This window comes from Astatotilapia calliptera, chromosome 15, assembly GCF_900246225.1.
Source record: "Astatotilapia calliptera chromosome 15, fAstCal1.2, whole genome shotgun sequence".
Classification (NCBI taxonomy): domain Eukaryota; kingdom Metazoa; phylum Chordata; class Actinopteri; order Cichliformes; family Cichlidae; genus Astatotilapia; species Astatotilapia calliptera.
The window spans coordinates 32,868,527-32,885,352 of NC_039316.1; the positions used below are offsets into that span (position 1 = coordinate 32,868,527).

The window sequence follows — 16,826 nt, forward strand, 5'->3', positions numbered from 1 at the left end:
CAGCTACTGTTCACAATGTGTCAACTAAAGTCCTAGTAAGTCTATAAAGTACACCTAGTGGATGTGACTGCAGCAACAATTGAAGAATCACAAGTTCCAGCTGCAGTATTGAGAATTTGCGTGAGCTGTTGCAGTCACACTATCATCTAATACTTACAGAGTTAAGTGTTTCTAGTAGTGCAATGATTACTAAAATATTGACAGTATTAGTAGTAATTGTAGCAGTAGCTAAAAGTATGCAGACACATCATCATATACTTCCCACTGTCTAGGGCAGATCTACAATAGTTCTACAGTGATAGGAGGCCACAGCAAAAGCAAAATAATTGTGATTTTGTGCAATAAACTTGGAATGTCATCATCTCTGAAATGGTTGTTGCAAAAACAGGGACCAGGTCTGCAGCCACTTAGAGTCAGTTCCTGTCTTGAAAGTAACTTTGGGCTGTTAAGGCGGAGCATTGTGATCGAATGGCAATAAGATGGAGTCAGCCTCCTATGGGTTTGCTTAAAATGGGTCAAATTAGAAATTACATCCAATATGTAAAATGTTTGTGGCAATATGATTAACTATGACAAACTGGCAAAAAAATTGCAAGTCAGTTGCAAATCCGTCCACCAATAGTGATGTAGTAGCTGCGCAGTAACACTAGCATTCAGCAGCCAAGCTTTTACTAGGAGTACAACCACTTTGCGATCAATTGAGTTCCCAATTCCAAAGAAGCACATCACAAATGAGGTACGCTCATCGGTGCATGCTTACTCAGACTGATTGCACCGTGTCGGCTGCGTCTGTCTGCATGTTTAAATCCAAACGTACCTTTTTTAAGAACTTCGCCAATCTCTCTGCGAGTGATTGCAGTGAGGAGGTTGTCGTCCTGTTTTTAGGTTCATGAACAGCTGCTAACAGCAGTGTGTCTAAATGACAGTCAGACCCGCATTATGTGGAAACAGGGCTGCTTCATAGAAATGGCTACATTGTGGACAGTTTGGTGAGTCAGTTTAACAGATCTGAGAGAACTTGTGATTTTTTTGCGTTTGTCAGAGTAAAAAGCTTTGCAAAGATAAGAAAACCAGCGTGATTATCTCCCTCTAAATGTAAGGCAGGTAGAACTGAATAATCAAGTGGCTGTGTATTTTAAATTGGTTGAAGACACAAGTGGATGCAGTGAGCACTCTGTCACGGTTTTTCTAACACCTACAGATCTAATGGATCACATCTGGCCATAACATTACGTGTCTGTTCATGTTGCAGAGAAACAACATGACGTGGAAATCCTTTCTCCTCCTCCGAAGGAGAAGGAGAAGAAAAAGAGGCCGATGTCACAGATCAGCGGTGTGAAAAAGGTCACACAAAGCCCGGGTTTGGCGCCTGCCTCCATCCCTCGCTTTGGAGTCAACACACCACACGAGAACCTGCTAGCCAAGGTGGGTTCGCGCATACGCTGCAAAGACAGAAAGACACAAACACACCTACAAATGCGCTGTGTCATTACATGCTCTCTTTTATTTCTGCAGCAATTTGAGGATATCGATCGTTGGGGTATGGATATATTCAAAGTAGCAGAATATTCTGGAAACCGTCCTCTGACAGTGACCATGTACACCATTTTCCAGGTAGAAATCTGTTCGCTCCACCAAAGACCAGAATCGACCCAATTTGTGTCTCATGTTTATCTTGAATGCTCCTCATCAATGTGACAGGAGCGAGACCTTCTGAAAACCTTCGATATCCCAGTTGACACCTTCATCACCTTCATGATGACCTTAGAGGACCACTACCATGCAGACATAGCTTATCACAACAGCATCCACGCAGCTGATGTGGTGCAGTCCACCCACGTCCTCCTCTCCACCCCAGCTTTAGAGGTGAGCAAATAAGGCATTATCTAACCCTACCAGCTCCAGGGCTCTGATCTCTCAGTGGACCGAGCAAAGCTCCACCTACTTTTTCTTCTGAATAAATTAATTTTCTCTTCCTCGTTCACCTCAGGTGGTTTTCACAGACCTGGAGATCATCGCCGCTCTGTTTGCCAGTGCTATCCACGATGTTGACCACCCAGGAGTCACCAACCAGTTCCTCATAAACACCAGTAGGCTTCTGTCTTTCTATTTAAACAGCACACAGCTTGGGGTAAATAAGGACAGTTTAAAAGTTGACTGTTAAGAAACTGTAGCTAAAAGCTTAGGATTAAAGCCGCCTTTCAAAGAGGTATTCCACCAAAATGTCACTAAGGATCAAAAGGTGGCATTTTTGTATCAAATACCAGATATGAACACTATTTTCTAAGTATAGTGAGAAAATAGGGTCAAGAAGATACAGTAGTACATATATCAGATCGGAATGCCATATTCCCCGAGACCTCAGGATGATATATTTATCAAATGGTGGAGGCAGACTGATCTGAGTTAACTCACAGACCCGAAACAAAATGCATACCTCTGTGTCACTATTCCACTTTCTCATACAAATACACGCCACAGGTTTTCTATTGATTTTTATTGATTTCTGTTATTTTTGTTCCTTTAACCCTTTGATGCATGAATTATGACAACCTCAATCAGTATTTTTATTCATCTTTAGACATGAAAAAAAGATTTTTGAACTTCATTTTTTTTTAAAACATGTACTGTTCAAAGAGTTTTTTTTTACATGTCCACTTAGGTGGACAACATCAGAATCAGAATCAGAATACTTTATTGATCCCTGGGGGAAATTATTTTTTGTTACAGTGCTCCATTATAAACCAACATAAACCAACATTAAGACAAGACAGACAATACGCTAACTAAGAATAGTACAATATATACATATATATACATACATAAGTCACTCATAAATAAATAGCTGGAAAAGAAACATGTGTAGTTGTAGCAGTAACCAGTGTGTTAAGTGGATGCGTTGTACAGGGAGATGGCCACAGGCAGGAAAGATTTCCTGTGTCGTTCAGTGGTGCTTTTCGGTAATCTCAGTCTCTCACTGAACGAGCTCCTGTGACTGACCAACATGTCATGGAGTGGGTGGGAGGTGTTATCCAACATTGTCTTTATCTTGGACAGCATCCGCCTCTCCGACACCACCTTGAGGGAGTCCAGCTCCATCCCCACAACATTACTGGCCTTACGGATTAGTTTATTAAGTCTGTTGGCATCTGCGATCCTCAGCCTGCTCCCCCAGCATGCAACAGCATAGAGGATCGCACTGGCCACAACAGACTCATAGAAAATCCCGAGCATTTTCTGGCAGATGTTGAAGGACCTCAGTCGCCTCAAAAAATAGAGACGACTCTGGCCCTTCATAAGTCATACGTTTTGACTTATGAATTTGGTGTGGAGTGACACATCAGTGTCTACTGTAGTGGTTTATGTGCAAGTGTACCATCAACACTGACACAAATACAAGAACACAGCCTTTGACTAGCTGTCCACTGTAGTGACCACTATGCATTAAAGGGTTATTTCCTTTATTTTAATATGTCTATTTTAATCTATATGGATCTCTGTAATCTGCACATTTATTTTAGCAGCTTTGTTCAGTCGTTATCATTAATAATAGTTTAGATGCAGCTCAGAAATGTAAAAACAAGAGTCTGAATTGACGATGTAAATACTTTAAAGTTGAAAATTAGCTAAAAAAAAAAGAAAAAAAGACGTACAGATTAAAATCAATAATAATTACAGCCAAAATATTTTAACATGTTTCCTTAACTTTTCCAGTCTTTAAAATACATAGTAATACATAGAAATGATGCCAGGTCAGGTTCTTTATTATATTTGCACACTGTGGCACATGATTTAATTCCCAGTGGGTTGCTGTGAGCTCCGATTTACATCAAGCTAAATAAAGTAGAATTATCTTCAAGGTGTTCTGTTTTTTGTTTTTATGGATTTCTACCTCCGTTTCTCCAGGTTCAGAGCTGGCGCTGATGTATAATGACGCGTCAGTTTTGGAAAACCACCATCTCGCTGTGGGCTTCAAACTGCTGCAGGAGGAAAACTGTGACATCTTCCAGAACCTCAGCAAGAAACAGAGAGACTCTCTCCGCAAGATGGTGATTGACATGGTGAGAGCGCTGCCCTTTTTATGCGATTTATATTATAACATTAGTTATACTGTCCCTTTGAAATGTGATCGTTTCAGTTCAGTTTTTTGTTTGTCTTGTGAATGCTTGCTGACACACTGAAAAGTCTTGTTGGTAATATATTTTTCCTGAGAACAAAATTGCAGCTTCCTTTTTTTCGCATCTACAACTGGACGGAACAAAGAAAACCAGAAGGTTGTGAGCTGAACTCAGAAACATAATTTTTGCTGTCGCACATCACATTGACATAATGCAATCCGTAGCCGCTCACCCTAACCCCCACAAACATAGTAACATTCAAATTTCTGGTCCCCACAAAGATATGTAAACATGGTACACACACACACACACACACACAGAGAGATCAGGTGTTGCTCAGGACTGCTGCAGTGAATCTGATAGATGATAAAACAGCCTGTGTGCATTTGCTTTGTCAGCATTACATTTTGTAACCCAGGCACTGTAAGACAACACTTCACTTCCTGCATCTATCCTTCCTTTTCCTTGTAATCACAAGGAAGTCATCTTTAGGTTGAGCATGAGACCTTTACAATTGTAATGCATTGTGTGTATTTGTGTGGTTGCTGTCCTCTGTAGGTGCTGGCCACAGATATGTCCAAACACATGAACTTTTTGGCAGACATGAAGACAATGGTGGAGACCAAGAAAGTCACAAGTTTGGGAGTCCTTCTACTAGACAATTACTCTGACCGTATCCAGGTTAGAGCAACTCCTGCTGGCATAACACTTTAATAGTATATGTTTAAAAATAATTATTATACGTTGTATTTTTTCAATTATATACATGTGCAAACCATTTGTCCATTCAGTGCAATGAGCAGAAGAGAGTTGTTTCTGTACATCTCACCATTAGGTCTTTAATAAAAAGGATTTTGGTACTAAAATTGCTCAATGTGACAGATGAAAACTATGCAGTGGCTCGAAGACACTGGTGTCAGCGTGTTTCCATTTTGACCTGTGCACAGCTGTACAGCGTGCACTTAAACCAGGCAGTCTGTGTGAAGGTGCTGCCATCTACTGGACAGATTAGTCATAACATCTGTACAGTTTTGCTGAGTATTGAGGTTCTGATGGAAGTAAAAGGTTTTGATCATAGTAATAAAGAATAAAGTTGGGTATTTAACCTCTCAGTACAATGAAAATCTGTATTGTTTTGTTCTGTGTTCATCTTGTTTCTAAGTAATAAATTGTGTAATTTCTTTAAAAAAAAAAAAAAAAGAGGTAATAAATACCCCACCTCCTTGACAGCACTTACAAAATGCAGTTTGTTTGAATAAACACTAGTTTTTACTGTCAGCAGTGACTGCTGCTCTGAATGGACAGATTTAACACCCCAAAAAAAAAAAATGACAGTAACATTAACTAACTTTCTTAGCTTTATGAGTGACTGTTGCCAAAGCTCAAAATGTTTTTCAAACTGAATTTTTTTCTGGATTATTTTTACAGTTGAGATTGCATTGCATCTCTAACATTGCCCAGCATGACACGCCACATCTGACTGCGTTTTTCTCTTCCAGGTTCTGCAGAACATGGTCCATTGTGCAGATTTGAGCAATCCAACCAAACCGCTGGAGCTTTACCGCCAGTGGACGGACCGCATCATGAAGGAGCGTTTCACCCAGGGAGACAGGGAGCGGGATAGAGGCATGGAGATCAGCCCCATGTGTGACAAACACAACGCCTCCATAGAAAAGAGTCAGGTGCTGACAGATGGCAAAGTTAACAGATGTTTTAGTCTCATAATAACCTGTCTACATAATGCTTCCATACATAATTGCAATACAATAAGCAATGAGCTAATATATACGCCTTCATAGGTTGAATCTAAAAGTACAGTGCTGTGCATATCTTTAGCCACCCCTCATTTCCTTGTGTTATGTTTCCAAGGAGGCAAACTTTATTATAATACTTTTAAAGTGCTCTTGAGCAAAAGTTCTCCAGGATTTCTGAAAGTCTTTCAAAATTTTTCTTTAGACATTTGGATGCTTTTTCACTCACTTTCAGTTCAGGCCCTGAACCTGACCTTTTCAAATGGATGTGCTGTGCAATGCATCTGGCTCTAGAGCTGATGCAGTGGAAGAGTGGCTGTCAAGAAGCCATTCTTAAGGAAGGGAAACACAGAGAACAGCTGAGGTATGCCAAACTACATAAGAACAGGACTGAAAATGAGAGAAAGTGCCACAGTGAATATCTGTAAAACACAATGGAGGCTCTTGTCAGCATTGATGGAATTATGACCACAGAAAAGTAAAGTTAGATTTTGATCCATCATGCAGCACCATCTGGAAAGTGTCTAAATGGCACCGGTTTTCTTTTTGAGCATGACAAAGATCCCAAACACACTGCCAATGCAGTAAAAGCACACCTGGATAAAAAAAACACATAATCGAACACTATCAGTCATGGATTAGCCTCCAACATTACTGAAACAGCAAGCAATCCTCACTGATTGTTCAGCTGTTTCTGCCTCATATACTTCATTTCTATGTATATTTATATTTCTATAAATTGCTGCACATATTTCCCATTTTTCTGGGAAAAATATTTAAAAAATGAGGAGTGGCTCAAGACTTTTGCACAGTTTGTTATTTTTCCTACGTGTCCTGAAACCACCTCTCCAGTATTTACTCTGCAAATGTGATCCTGTTTGTCCTTTATGTATCGTACTCCTGTCACGTTTGCTGTTGTAATATTGTTAACATTACTATCATAACCAGGTGAGCTTCATTGACTTCATTGTGCACCCGCTGTGGGAGACCTGGGCCGACTTAGTGCACCCCGACGCTCAGGACATCCTGGACACGCTGGAGGACAACAGGGAGTGGTACCAGAGCATGATCCCCCGCAGCCCCTCGCCTTCCACCCCAGAAGAGCACCAGGCTGAGGTGGGACCAGCAGCTTTGGGAGCAGGCGCACCCATTCCTTCTGGAGGAGGAGGAGGGGACAAGTTCCAGTTTGAATTAACTCTGGAGGAAGAGGAGGAAGAAGAGGAGGAGGCAGATTCTGACCTTGAGAGCCCCATAGAGAATGAGTCTCAGTCTGCTGCGGAGAGGCACCGAGACTCCTCCTCCCCATCTCTTTCCCCAGACCCCCGCAGCAGCAGCAGCAGCGGCAGGTACCGTCCCCCTTCGCCTCACCCATCTCGGACCTTGAACCTGGCTGCCATGTCGGTGCGGAGCCCCAGCCCTCAAAGAGCGCCAGTCTCCCCAGGGCGGGAAGGTGCTGACACGGACAGAGAACTGAGCCAGGAGGGCGACGGAGTGGCCTGCCTGCGTTTGGGCACATAATGACCAGCACAACCTGCCCTGCCTGACAGACACGGGTGCTGGATGTATGTCGATGGAGGCAGGGCAAGCCTTTACCAATAATGTCTGTAAAATCACCACAGTCCCTTTACACTGGAGACACCCACTCTGGAGAACAGAGGAATGTTCCCCCTCTGTTTTAGGTTTCGTTTTTCAGCAGGGAGAATAGTTTTTGCCTATCTTTGGGTGCCTGATAGGCCATCCTGGTTTGTTATAGCTTCAGTTTGGAGAGTCCCAGACAGAAACAAAGAAAACGAAACTGCTGCGTTTATTCTGGGAAGAAGAACGAAGCTGAGGCCTGTTCTCTAACAAGAGGTAACAAGGTAAAGGAAATGTCTTCCTTCAAAATAACTGTGACATTTGAACGCGAGCAGCGAATGAGGACCGCAGTGGTGTGACAGGGTCTTGGAAATTATTTTGCACCATAATTTCAGTTTAAGGTATAAAATTATTGAGTCCTCGTTGGATTAAGTGAGTCTGATTTCTTTAAGAATGATGTGAGAGATGAATCATTTTACCAAATACGGGATGTAAATGAGAAAAATCGGTGGACCTTAACCTCAGGGTATGAAGAGAAACATAAATCTAATGTAGCACAGATGTACTGGGTACCCCCTAACCTGACCACCACCCCAAACAGTCTTTCCAGTTTGATTTACCTCCAAGCTGGACAAATGAGACTTTAACCCATGGTGTGTCTCTGCATTTAATCAAAACCCTTTAATATACAATTTGGCAACTTACATACTTAAACCAGCTTGTAGCACCACAGAAACTGAACACTGAAGAAGACTTTACCCCAGTCTCACCTGTTGATACTATAAGACACCACCTGTATAATTAGTTTAAGCTTTATTTTATTTTGTACCTGTAGTGACTTTTAATGATGTCATTGTTCTGTTTTGATTTTCAACCTGTTCCTTGTTGTACATTAGCTGATCTCGTCTGTGGTTAAGTGCTTAAAAAGCATTTGTTTTGTTCGGTTTTTTAAATCAGGGTGCCTCCAGTCCGCAGTAGCACTTTACTGTCTCGGCCATTTCAGCTCTTCTGTTCAGTCACAAAAAAAGGGCTTCACCCACTGTAGGCCTGCTGATCACAAAAACACAGTACAAAGCATTTGACTAAAGGTACCAGAAGGCAGGGCGGGAAACTAACCAGCTTTCACAAACTAGCGTCTCAACAAAGGATTTGATGGCGTGCAACAATAATAAAGTTCCTATTCATCTACCGGTCAGATAATATTGGAATTCTAGGACTGCATCTATTTGTTTTGAGACAGTCCAAAGGTGTGCAAACTCCAACAACTGTAGGTGAAATATAAAACTCAGCCTCCCACCTCAGACCCAAACTGAATCCGATTCTGAATATTTGTTCTTATAAAAGAATAATGCTGGCAAAAACCTTCTTTTTTAAATAATCAGCAAACAATGAACCACTGCTATAACAAAGTATTGTGTGGCATCTGTTCTATAGATGTTCCATAGATGCACATGTTCCCTAATTATAATTTAGTCCGTTTTCATTCAATCTTATTTCTACCATCCTGATGAAAATGTGTCCAACAAAGAAACTGTTGATTTTTTAAAGGCTCCCACATGTTTGTTGGGAAACACTATTCATGCAGTCACATTATTTCTGTCTGTACTGCTACAATTAAAATCAGCAGCTCCAGCTACTACTGTTTTGAAGCTCTGTGAACTTCTATGCTCATTCAAATGTTTTGTTTTGTTTTTAAAACCAACATTTGTGTAGTTGTTTTTGTGGTTATATTTTATTAAAGTGCTTATAAGAGATTAGAGAGATTATTGAGGAGATCTGTGCTTATGTCCAGGGAAATTTAAGATTTACTGCTTGTTTCTTGTAAAAGTAACAAGTAATCTACTATATTACTTCTGTAACACGTGTATTCATCATGTCTTTCAGATCAGATAGAATTCCCAAAACTCTGCGAGCATCCTGTTAACTTCCCTCCAAGGAAGCCACTTGGATGTTTGACAAACTATCAGTGTGTGCATTTATAATGGCTGATAGATGGAAATTTAAAAGCTTCAGCCATGCTATAAGTCTAGATGTTGAGGGCACCTGAGCCATCAACCATCTGATCTGAACAGAGCGGGGAAGACAAACCAGCAGCATAGTTCATCACAGGCTTTGACACCTGTTTGATTAAATCATACTTGAGCTCAGAGCACTTTATAAAAGAGGCCCTTGCTGTTGATTTTGTTTTTGTAGGTATTTTAGAAAATGTAAAAAATGCCAGCCTTATCCTTTAATGGTAAAATGTTGTTTCGACACACAAACCTTCAAACCTCAGTCAACAGTAAAACATGTTTACACATCTGAACTAAAGATGCTGCTTCTAAATTGTTTTATTTTCCATAAAAAACCCAACGAGGATCTTTGAATTCTAAAATCCCAGCGGTGTGTTTTCCTACCCTGCCGACAGATACCGATGTAGAGATCAGAGAGAGCTCAGGTGGCAGAAACAAGTCACCTGTAGTTCATCCTAAACAGACTGTGCTCCATCAGCTCTTATTTGGTAGATAGTGCTCGACTGGGATAAATGTGTGCCACAAGTGTTGACAACACACAAACACCTGCCAGCCTACAATGCTGTACATTTTTACACTAGAGATTTTAACCTGATGATTGTATCAAAGTCATTAACTTTATAGTGTTAGTTTTTACAAATGATACATGTTAACAGTATTTAAGGCAAACAATTCAATAGATTTTGTGCAGCTTTGGATCCGTCTGTTCAGTTCTTTCCTAATCAGATAGCTGAGACTCGAGGATGTGTGTATTTTCATGTGTTTCATGACTTTGTCTTTCTGTACCAAGTACACATTCAGCCTAGAACAGTGTTTGTCGCCGTCACTGAGGTAGAAAGACCGGGAAGTAAGCAAGCACTACGCAACATACGATGCACTTCCCAGTCAGGCAGTAGTAGAAAACACTAGTCCAACAGTATTTCATTATTTCAGCTAGTAAGCTTTATTGATCAGCCTTACGTGGTTTATAAATGTTTTGAGCCTTGTGCTAAAGGACCACTGTGATGATTTCGAAATGCTGATCCTCAGACTGTTGTTCCATTCACTTTTCCGTGGAGAAAGAGGAAAGTGGGAAAACTGTTGCCAGACTTACATTTTTTTGAGAACGTTTACAAAGTGTGCAAAAGAAGATTTTTTTCAAAGGCTCCAGATTTAAAGACAGTTTAGAGGTCTAATAAAATAATTGTGAGTAGATATGTCATATTAAAAGTGTCTCCTATTAAACCGTTCACATTGCAATCAGAGCAGTTCAGTTTTTACAGTAATTTTTACTCATTAGCATATTTAGATATCAGTATCCAGCTGACCACAGATGCCTTCGTATGACAAAAGTGTCTGCATTTGGCTAGTTTTATAATTATCTAGAGTGTAACAGGCTGAATGTAAGCCAGTGAACCTCAAAGCCTTTGAGCATCACCCGGAAGAGTAAACATTTTCAAAACACTGCATTTAAACGTCTGGTTTTTTTGTTACATCATCAAAAAACATGTATCGTGTCAAAAGTTGGTTTGTCAGCCATTCGTCAAGATCCTTTGGTTTTGATCCAGTCAAACAGCTTTCTATGAGGAGAAAACCTATTTTAGTTACATTTTTGCATAGTGTAGCAATGTTCACATGGCTACATTATCAAAGAGCACAAACAAAGAGCAAAAACAATGGTTTTACCCCCAAAAGAAGTTTATTATATTTGTACTACATTTAATTAAGGAATAATCGTCCAAAAATGTAAAAATACATTCAAAAATTTGGCTTCTGAGATCAAACTGATTTTTCTCAGATGTGGCACAACAAATAATGTGTTTCCAGTTAGTCATCATTTTCTCTTATTGTAACACAAAAATGAACAAATTAAAAGCTCATATTTTTATCCTGTGTGATAGTTTTAGTAGATATACAGCAACAGTTTTCTGACAGCAGGTGTAATTTGCTCAGCACTGAACAGTCTGAGGAGTTACAGCAGGTTAAACTCAGCACCGTGGCTCTTTGCAGGAAGACGTCAGTGCCATACAGCGCCATCTGTGTCGGTGAGCGGGAGCGTTCCCGCTTCTACACAGAGACAGTGTTGCACTGACACCGCCTCCACCCACGTCCATGCAGTCTTGTTCTTTCAGCCTCTGTGTCGTGCAAACTTCTATAGAGATATTTATTCTTCAGATGTGTCTGTCGATACAAAGTACTGTAACGTAGGATGTCTGATTTTATGTTCTGGAGCCTAAAAATCAAGTATACTTCACAAGTATGTATCCACCTGCCACTCCGATGTTTTTGTCAGAGAAATTAAATCTATTTTTGTTTCGCATTTTAAGCCAAAAGAGTCTCGGGAGTTCAGGGTGTTTTAAGTGGAAAATGCCAATAAATTATATGGAAATTTTTATCCTGTGTTTGGCTGCATTTGTTATTATAAACCATATTTGAATTAAAAGACAACTTAGTTATCTGCTCTGTTACACAAGAAAGTTATAATACTCTATATGCTTACGTTTTCATAGTATTAACGACAACACTGAAACAAACTAAACATTAGTATGGCTAATTTAACGTGTCACATTTGGCTGTTTGCCTGTAGCACTGACATATAACTTTATTTTTCATGTTCAGCAGAAGCTTCTGTCGAGCCGGACCGGAGCTCCAGCGCAGGCTGGAGGTTTCACCCCCTGTAGAAGCAGAAACATGCACAAAAAGTCAGACGCTAGAGTTGTGTTTGAATCAAAGCACTTCATTCACAAATACATCTACTCACCTTGTAGAGATGACAAACCAGTTGGAAAAGGGACGACATTGCTTTGTCTTCATTCTCTTCTGTGTATTCCTGTAATAAGGACAGCACTTAGTCCCAGCATTTCCTTCTGTAAACCCCACCAAAGGTATTAAATTCGCTTGGAATATTTGATTATCTAAGTTTTCCTTTTTAAACTTTGAACCCAAATTATGAATTTTAAACTTACAACTCTGTCCACAGTAATAATTTCAGCCTTGTCATATCAGTTATGAGTTTAAGCAGCTGATAGGGACTACATGATTTTTATACTTTTAAAAGAAAAAAAATTAAGATCTTTTCACTTCAGCTCTTACAGATTTGGTGTATTCTGAACAACTGTAGAAACTAGAAGTGCAGAAAGATGCACAAGCCTTGTCTGAAAACATGAGTTAGTTCATATTCTCTGCAGCTCAGAATTAATTTCAAATTCTAGCTTTTTAAAATGAGAAGCAGATAGACCTCTCAGTATGTTAAACAAATCTCAGCTTGCGTTTTACCCCATTGAAGGTGATCCAGGGCACATGTGTGTGTGCAGGGTTCAGGGCTCTGGTCATAAGAGCGTTGGCACGCATCAGCTGGTATCCCAGATCTCCTTTGACACACGAGTCAACTCTGGACCAGGGCACAGAGGGAGCATACAGCCGGAGACACTGAGAAAAGAAAAAGAAAAACAGAAAAAGCAGAAGGGCAATGACATAGCGAATGTGATGTCCCCTATCGGTCCGTTCAGAATTTGAGCCGAGCATTTGTGATTGCCATTTCTGCTTTTTGATGTCAGGAGCTGTTACAATCCTCAGTTACAGAGTAGGCCGTCCTTTTCTCCTTTCATTTGTTGTTTTTATTTAATCAGCATCAGAGTAAACATCACACTGTATACAATTAGAATTGAAACCAGGGATTGAGACCATAAACTCATCAAGATACAAGTTTTCCCGAGGACGTGAATCAGGTTAGCAGGGGGGTTATTTTCTTGATGGCCTGTGCTGGCTCCTCAGGACCATGAGCTCAGCTATCACAGTAACAGTTGTGATCACTGGAAATGAAAACGACCCTTATATCAAATAAACATTTTTTTCTGAAGTTACTCACAGACTGTGCAGCGCTCAGAACATCTGCAGATGACTCCATGCAGTAGATGATGTGAAATGCAAGAGAGTGTTCGGTTAAATGGAGGATGCAGGCCTGAGGAAGAGATCAATCAGTCTAGAAGACCCAGCAGAAAAAAAACAAAACAAAAAACACATGCAAAGTTTAAGCTGTTCAAACCTCGATCATGTTTCCTCTGCATTCAGGCTCTCCGTGCTGACAGGTGAAGGGAGAGTTTGCTGAGCGACGCTCCTACAAGAGAAACAAAGCCTAGGTTTATTCAGGTGAAACATTTGTTTTTGTATGCTGCATGCATCAACAGAGGAAGGACTGATGGACCTTAGCATTCCCATAGGGCACCAGTGTGACAGCCATGATGTCCTGCAGCATTGTCCAGGTAGGGAAAAGCTGCTGAGTGATAAATTCTCTGCAGTCTGGACACAGACTCTCATAGTACAGTGTGACAGATACTCCAGGGACAGCCTGGTTTGGTCTGGTAGCATTAACCTCCATACACTGTTTCTCCACCTACAAAACAGAGTTGATGTCATCCCATTTCAGTAAGAAGACAAATAAAAAGTGTTTTTCATAACTTACATGATTTACATTTACAGAAAACACTTTTCTGAAGCTCATCAAACACGCTCACATACAAGTTCAGTGCTGAAGAACATTTCCATGACATGCACAAGGATTAATTTTTAAAAAGTAACAAATGTGACTTGAACCATTTTGCAAAGTTTAAAACACAATCATTGGAAAACTGAAAAGAATAGCTCTTTGGAGCATTTTCTACATTATTGAAATAAAGAGGAAGGACAGATTAAAATTAATAAAAGACACAAAGCTCAAAATGGTCTAAGGAAGCGACACTGCACATTCATCTCCTCCTCCAGACTCTGTTTTCTCTAAACTGATTAGGTGTTTGCATGATTTGACCTCAAGCTGCTCTGTCAGTCACATGAACAACCTCTGGTGTTGAATTTCTGAGGCATGACTCTTATTAATGTCCAGACCAAGGAAACTTTCAACTCCACAAAAACTGTCCTCTATACGACAGTGATGAATGATACCATTTGGGTGCACAATAGCAATATTAAACTTTCCCTCTTGTTTTCCTGCTAGTCCTTTGCTTTAAAGTGTTTACATTAAGAAGACGCTTTCATACTGAGAGGACCATTTTACATTCTACTGAGTAAAAGCACACGAATAACGTATAAAAATGGAATAAACTTCTTAAATCTCGTTCAGCTGTGCTTACTTGTGCCTAGCCTATACTAAACAAAATTACTAGTAGGAGCATAGATGACCCCCAGTGTGGTCAGACTTACCCTGCACTCTATCGCTATTTCCAGGGACCTACACCACTGGGAGGGAGGGTAGCGACAGGCCGGTTTGGGATGACACATCCCGAAACCGCTCCGTTCAGTATAGACGAGCAAAAGCACAGCCAGGATTCCCGAGAGCTTCATGTTGGCATCTGCAAAGGAATCCACACAAATCTGAGAAAGTAGGACGGAGAATATCGAAGATGCTCCTCACTGGAACCGCCCAATCAGCTGATTGACTACAGGTGTGAATGCTGCCTTCAGTAATCCTCGGACATCACCGTTTCTGGCTCCGGAGTATAAGGGAGTAACAAAATAATGATCTGAAAATGCTGACAGTTTGATAGGATTTAATATATATTAGTATTTACTTTTAAAAAATCCAGCTTTAACTAGTTAGCCACTAAACTAAAATTGAAAAAAGAAACGCAGAGCAAGCGTTGACGTTTTTTTTTTTTCTTCTTTTCTTTGCAGAAACAGCTAATGAAAGATGAAAGGCGGCATCTTGCGCCATCTTCGATTTTGATGTTATTAATTGGTAATGTGTAAAATTCTATGAACTGTTTATGGGCAGATCCACTGTTTGCCTTTTTAAATTCTCACCAATTGCACGAACACAATTTTGAAGCTAACCGTTAGCATCTCTGTGGCTATAAACGAGAAAGTCTGCTATTTTTGCTCTTACTGAGATCAAAGGGTGGCTAACGTTTGCGTTGAAGAGTAAGGCACACCACTGAATCTGTACTGCATTGGAACTTACTAAGAAGCTAAAAGGTGAAGAGAGTTCAAGAGCAGATAAGTAAGACGGTTGCTCATTGTCCATCCATCCATCCATCCATCCATCCATCTTCATCCGCTTTGTCCGAGGCCGGGTCGCGGGGGCAGCAGCCTAAGCAGAGAGGCCCAGACCTCCCTCTCCCCAGCCACCTCCTCCAGCTTATCCGGGGGAATACCAAGGCGTTCCCAGGCCAGCCGAGAGATATAATCTCTCCAGCGTGTCCTGGGTCTGCCCCGGGGCCTCCTCCCGGTGGGACATGCCTGGAACACCTCACCCAGGAGGCGCCCAGGGGGCATCCTTGTCAGATGCCCGAACCACCTCAGCTGGCTCCTTTCGATGTGGAGCAGCAGCTGCTCTACTCTGAGCCCCTCCCGGATGGCCGAACTTCTCACCCTATCTCTAAGGGAGAGGCCAGCCACCCTTCGGAGGAAGCTCATTTCTGCCGCTTGTATCCGCGATCTTGTTCTTTCGGTCACTACCCACAGCTCGTGGCCATAGGTGAGGGTAGGGACGTAGATCGACCGGTAAATTGAGAGCTTCGCTTTTACACTCAGCTCCCTCTTCACCACGACGGACCGGTGCAGCGTCCGCATTACTGCAGCTGCAGCCCCAATCCGTCTGTCGATCTCCGGCTCCCTTCTCCCATCACTCGCGAACAAGACCCCGAGATACTTGAACTCCTCCACTTGGGGCAGGAACTCATCCCCGACCCGGAGTGGGCACTCCACCCTTTTCCGGCTGAGAACCATGGCCTCAGATTTGGAGGTGCTGATCCTCATTCCCGCTGCTTCACACTCGGCTGCGAACCGTTCCAGTGCGAGCTGGAGGCCCCCACCCGATGAAGCCAACAGAACCACATCATCTGCAAAAATCAAGAGATGATATTCTGAGGCCACCAAAGCGAAAGCCCTCCGCCACTTGGCTGCGCCTAGAAATCCTGTCCATAAAAATTATGAACAGAACCGGAGACAAAGGGCAGCCCTGGCTGCTCATTGTCTCTGTCAATAATTGGCGTTCATGGTGTGACTCATTGACACATGATTATGTAATTCACAGGGACCAAAAGCTTTTGTATGCATAATGTCATACGTGCAGTGCCTTGCAAACCCCTTTCACATTTAAAAATCTTAATTCAAATGATAACAGTGTTGAAACTGAATATGGGCTGCTGCTGGATGTTGACACGTACTGTAACATGCTTTTGACGTGCTCTCACTGGATCTGTAGGGGAGACCGGGGATAGTTGTAACATTTTTGACATTTCTGTCTGTAAATTGAAGCTCTTTTAAGGTAGTGGATTCAAAATGTAATTCAAAGTATTTACATGTCTCTGCTATTAAATAGTGCAGCTATTTTCTCTGCAGCACAATTACCCATTGCATGGTATGGTCTCAAACACAAAGAGTGAAATGTTACAATT

At 41.3% G+C, this 16,826-nt stretch overlaps 2 protein-coding genes across 13 annotated transcripts in view; one reads left to right on the plus strand and one right to left on the minus strand.

The window, feature by feature from the left end:
- Positions 1-11,032, plus strand: part of LOC113006858 (cAMP-specific 3',5'-cyclic phosphodiesterase 4D-like) — a 104,053-nt gene extending 93,021 nt beyond the window's left edge. For 7 of the 12 annotated variants that reach the window (XM_026143074.1, XM_026143072.1, XM_026143073.1 and 4 more), the window contains 7 exons: positions 1,253-1,614; positions 1,702-1,866; positions 1,991-2,090; positions 3,907-4,061; positions 4,677-4,799; positions 5,618-5,800; positions 6,818-11,032. In XM_026143074.1, coding sequence (XP_025998859.1) covers positions 1,253-1,614; positions 1,702-1,866; positions 1,991-2,090; positions 3,907-4,061; positions 4,677-4,799; positions 5,618-5,800; positions 6,818-7,387 — 1,658 coding nt within the window. In that variant the 3' untranslated portion in view covers positions 7,388-11,032. The remainder of the gene's footprint in view (positions 1-1,252; positions 1,615-1,701; positions 1,867-1,990; positions 2,091-3,906; positions 4,062-4,676; positions 4,800-5,617; positions 5,801-6,817) is intronic. The other 5 variants (XM_026143079.1, XM_026143084.1, XM_026143075.1 and 2 more) reach the window with 1 other exon arrangement.
- Positions 11,033-11,713: 681 nt separating this feature from the next.
- LOC113006859 (gamma-interferon-inducible lysosomal thiol reductase-like) lies at positions 11,714-14,904 on the minus strand. The gene is made up of 7 exons (XM_026143085.1): positions 14,632-14,904; positions 13,640-13,828; positions 13,481-13,552; positions 13,304-13,396; positions 12,712-12,864; positions 12,197-12,265; positions 11,714-12,110 (listed from the first exon to the last, which is right to left on the minus strand). Exons 1-7 carry the CDS (start codon positions 14,770-14,772, stop codon positions 12,051-12,053), a joined length of 777 nt encoding a protein of 258 aa, XP_025998870.1. The 5' UTR covers positions 14,773-14,904; the 3' UTR covers positions 11,714-12,050.
- Positions 14,905-16,826: the final 1,922 nt, after the last annotated feature.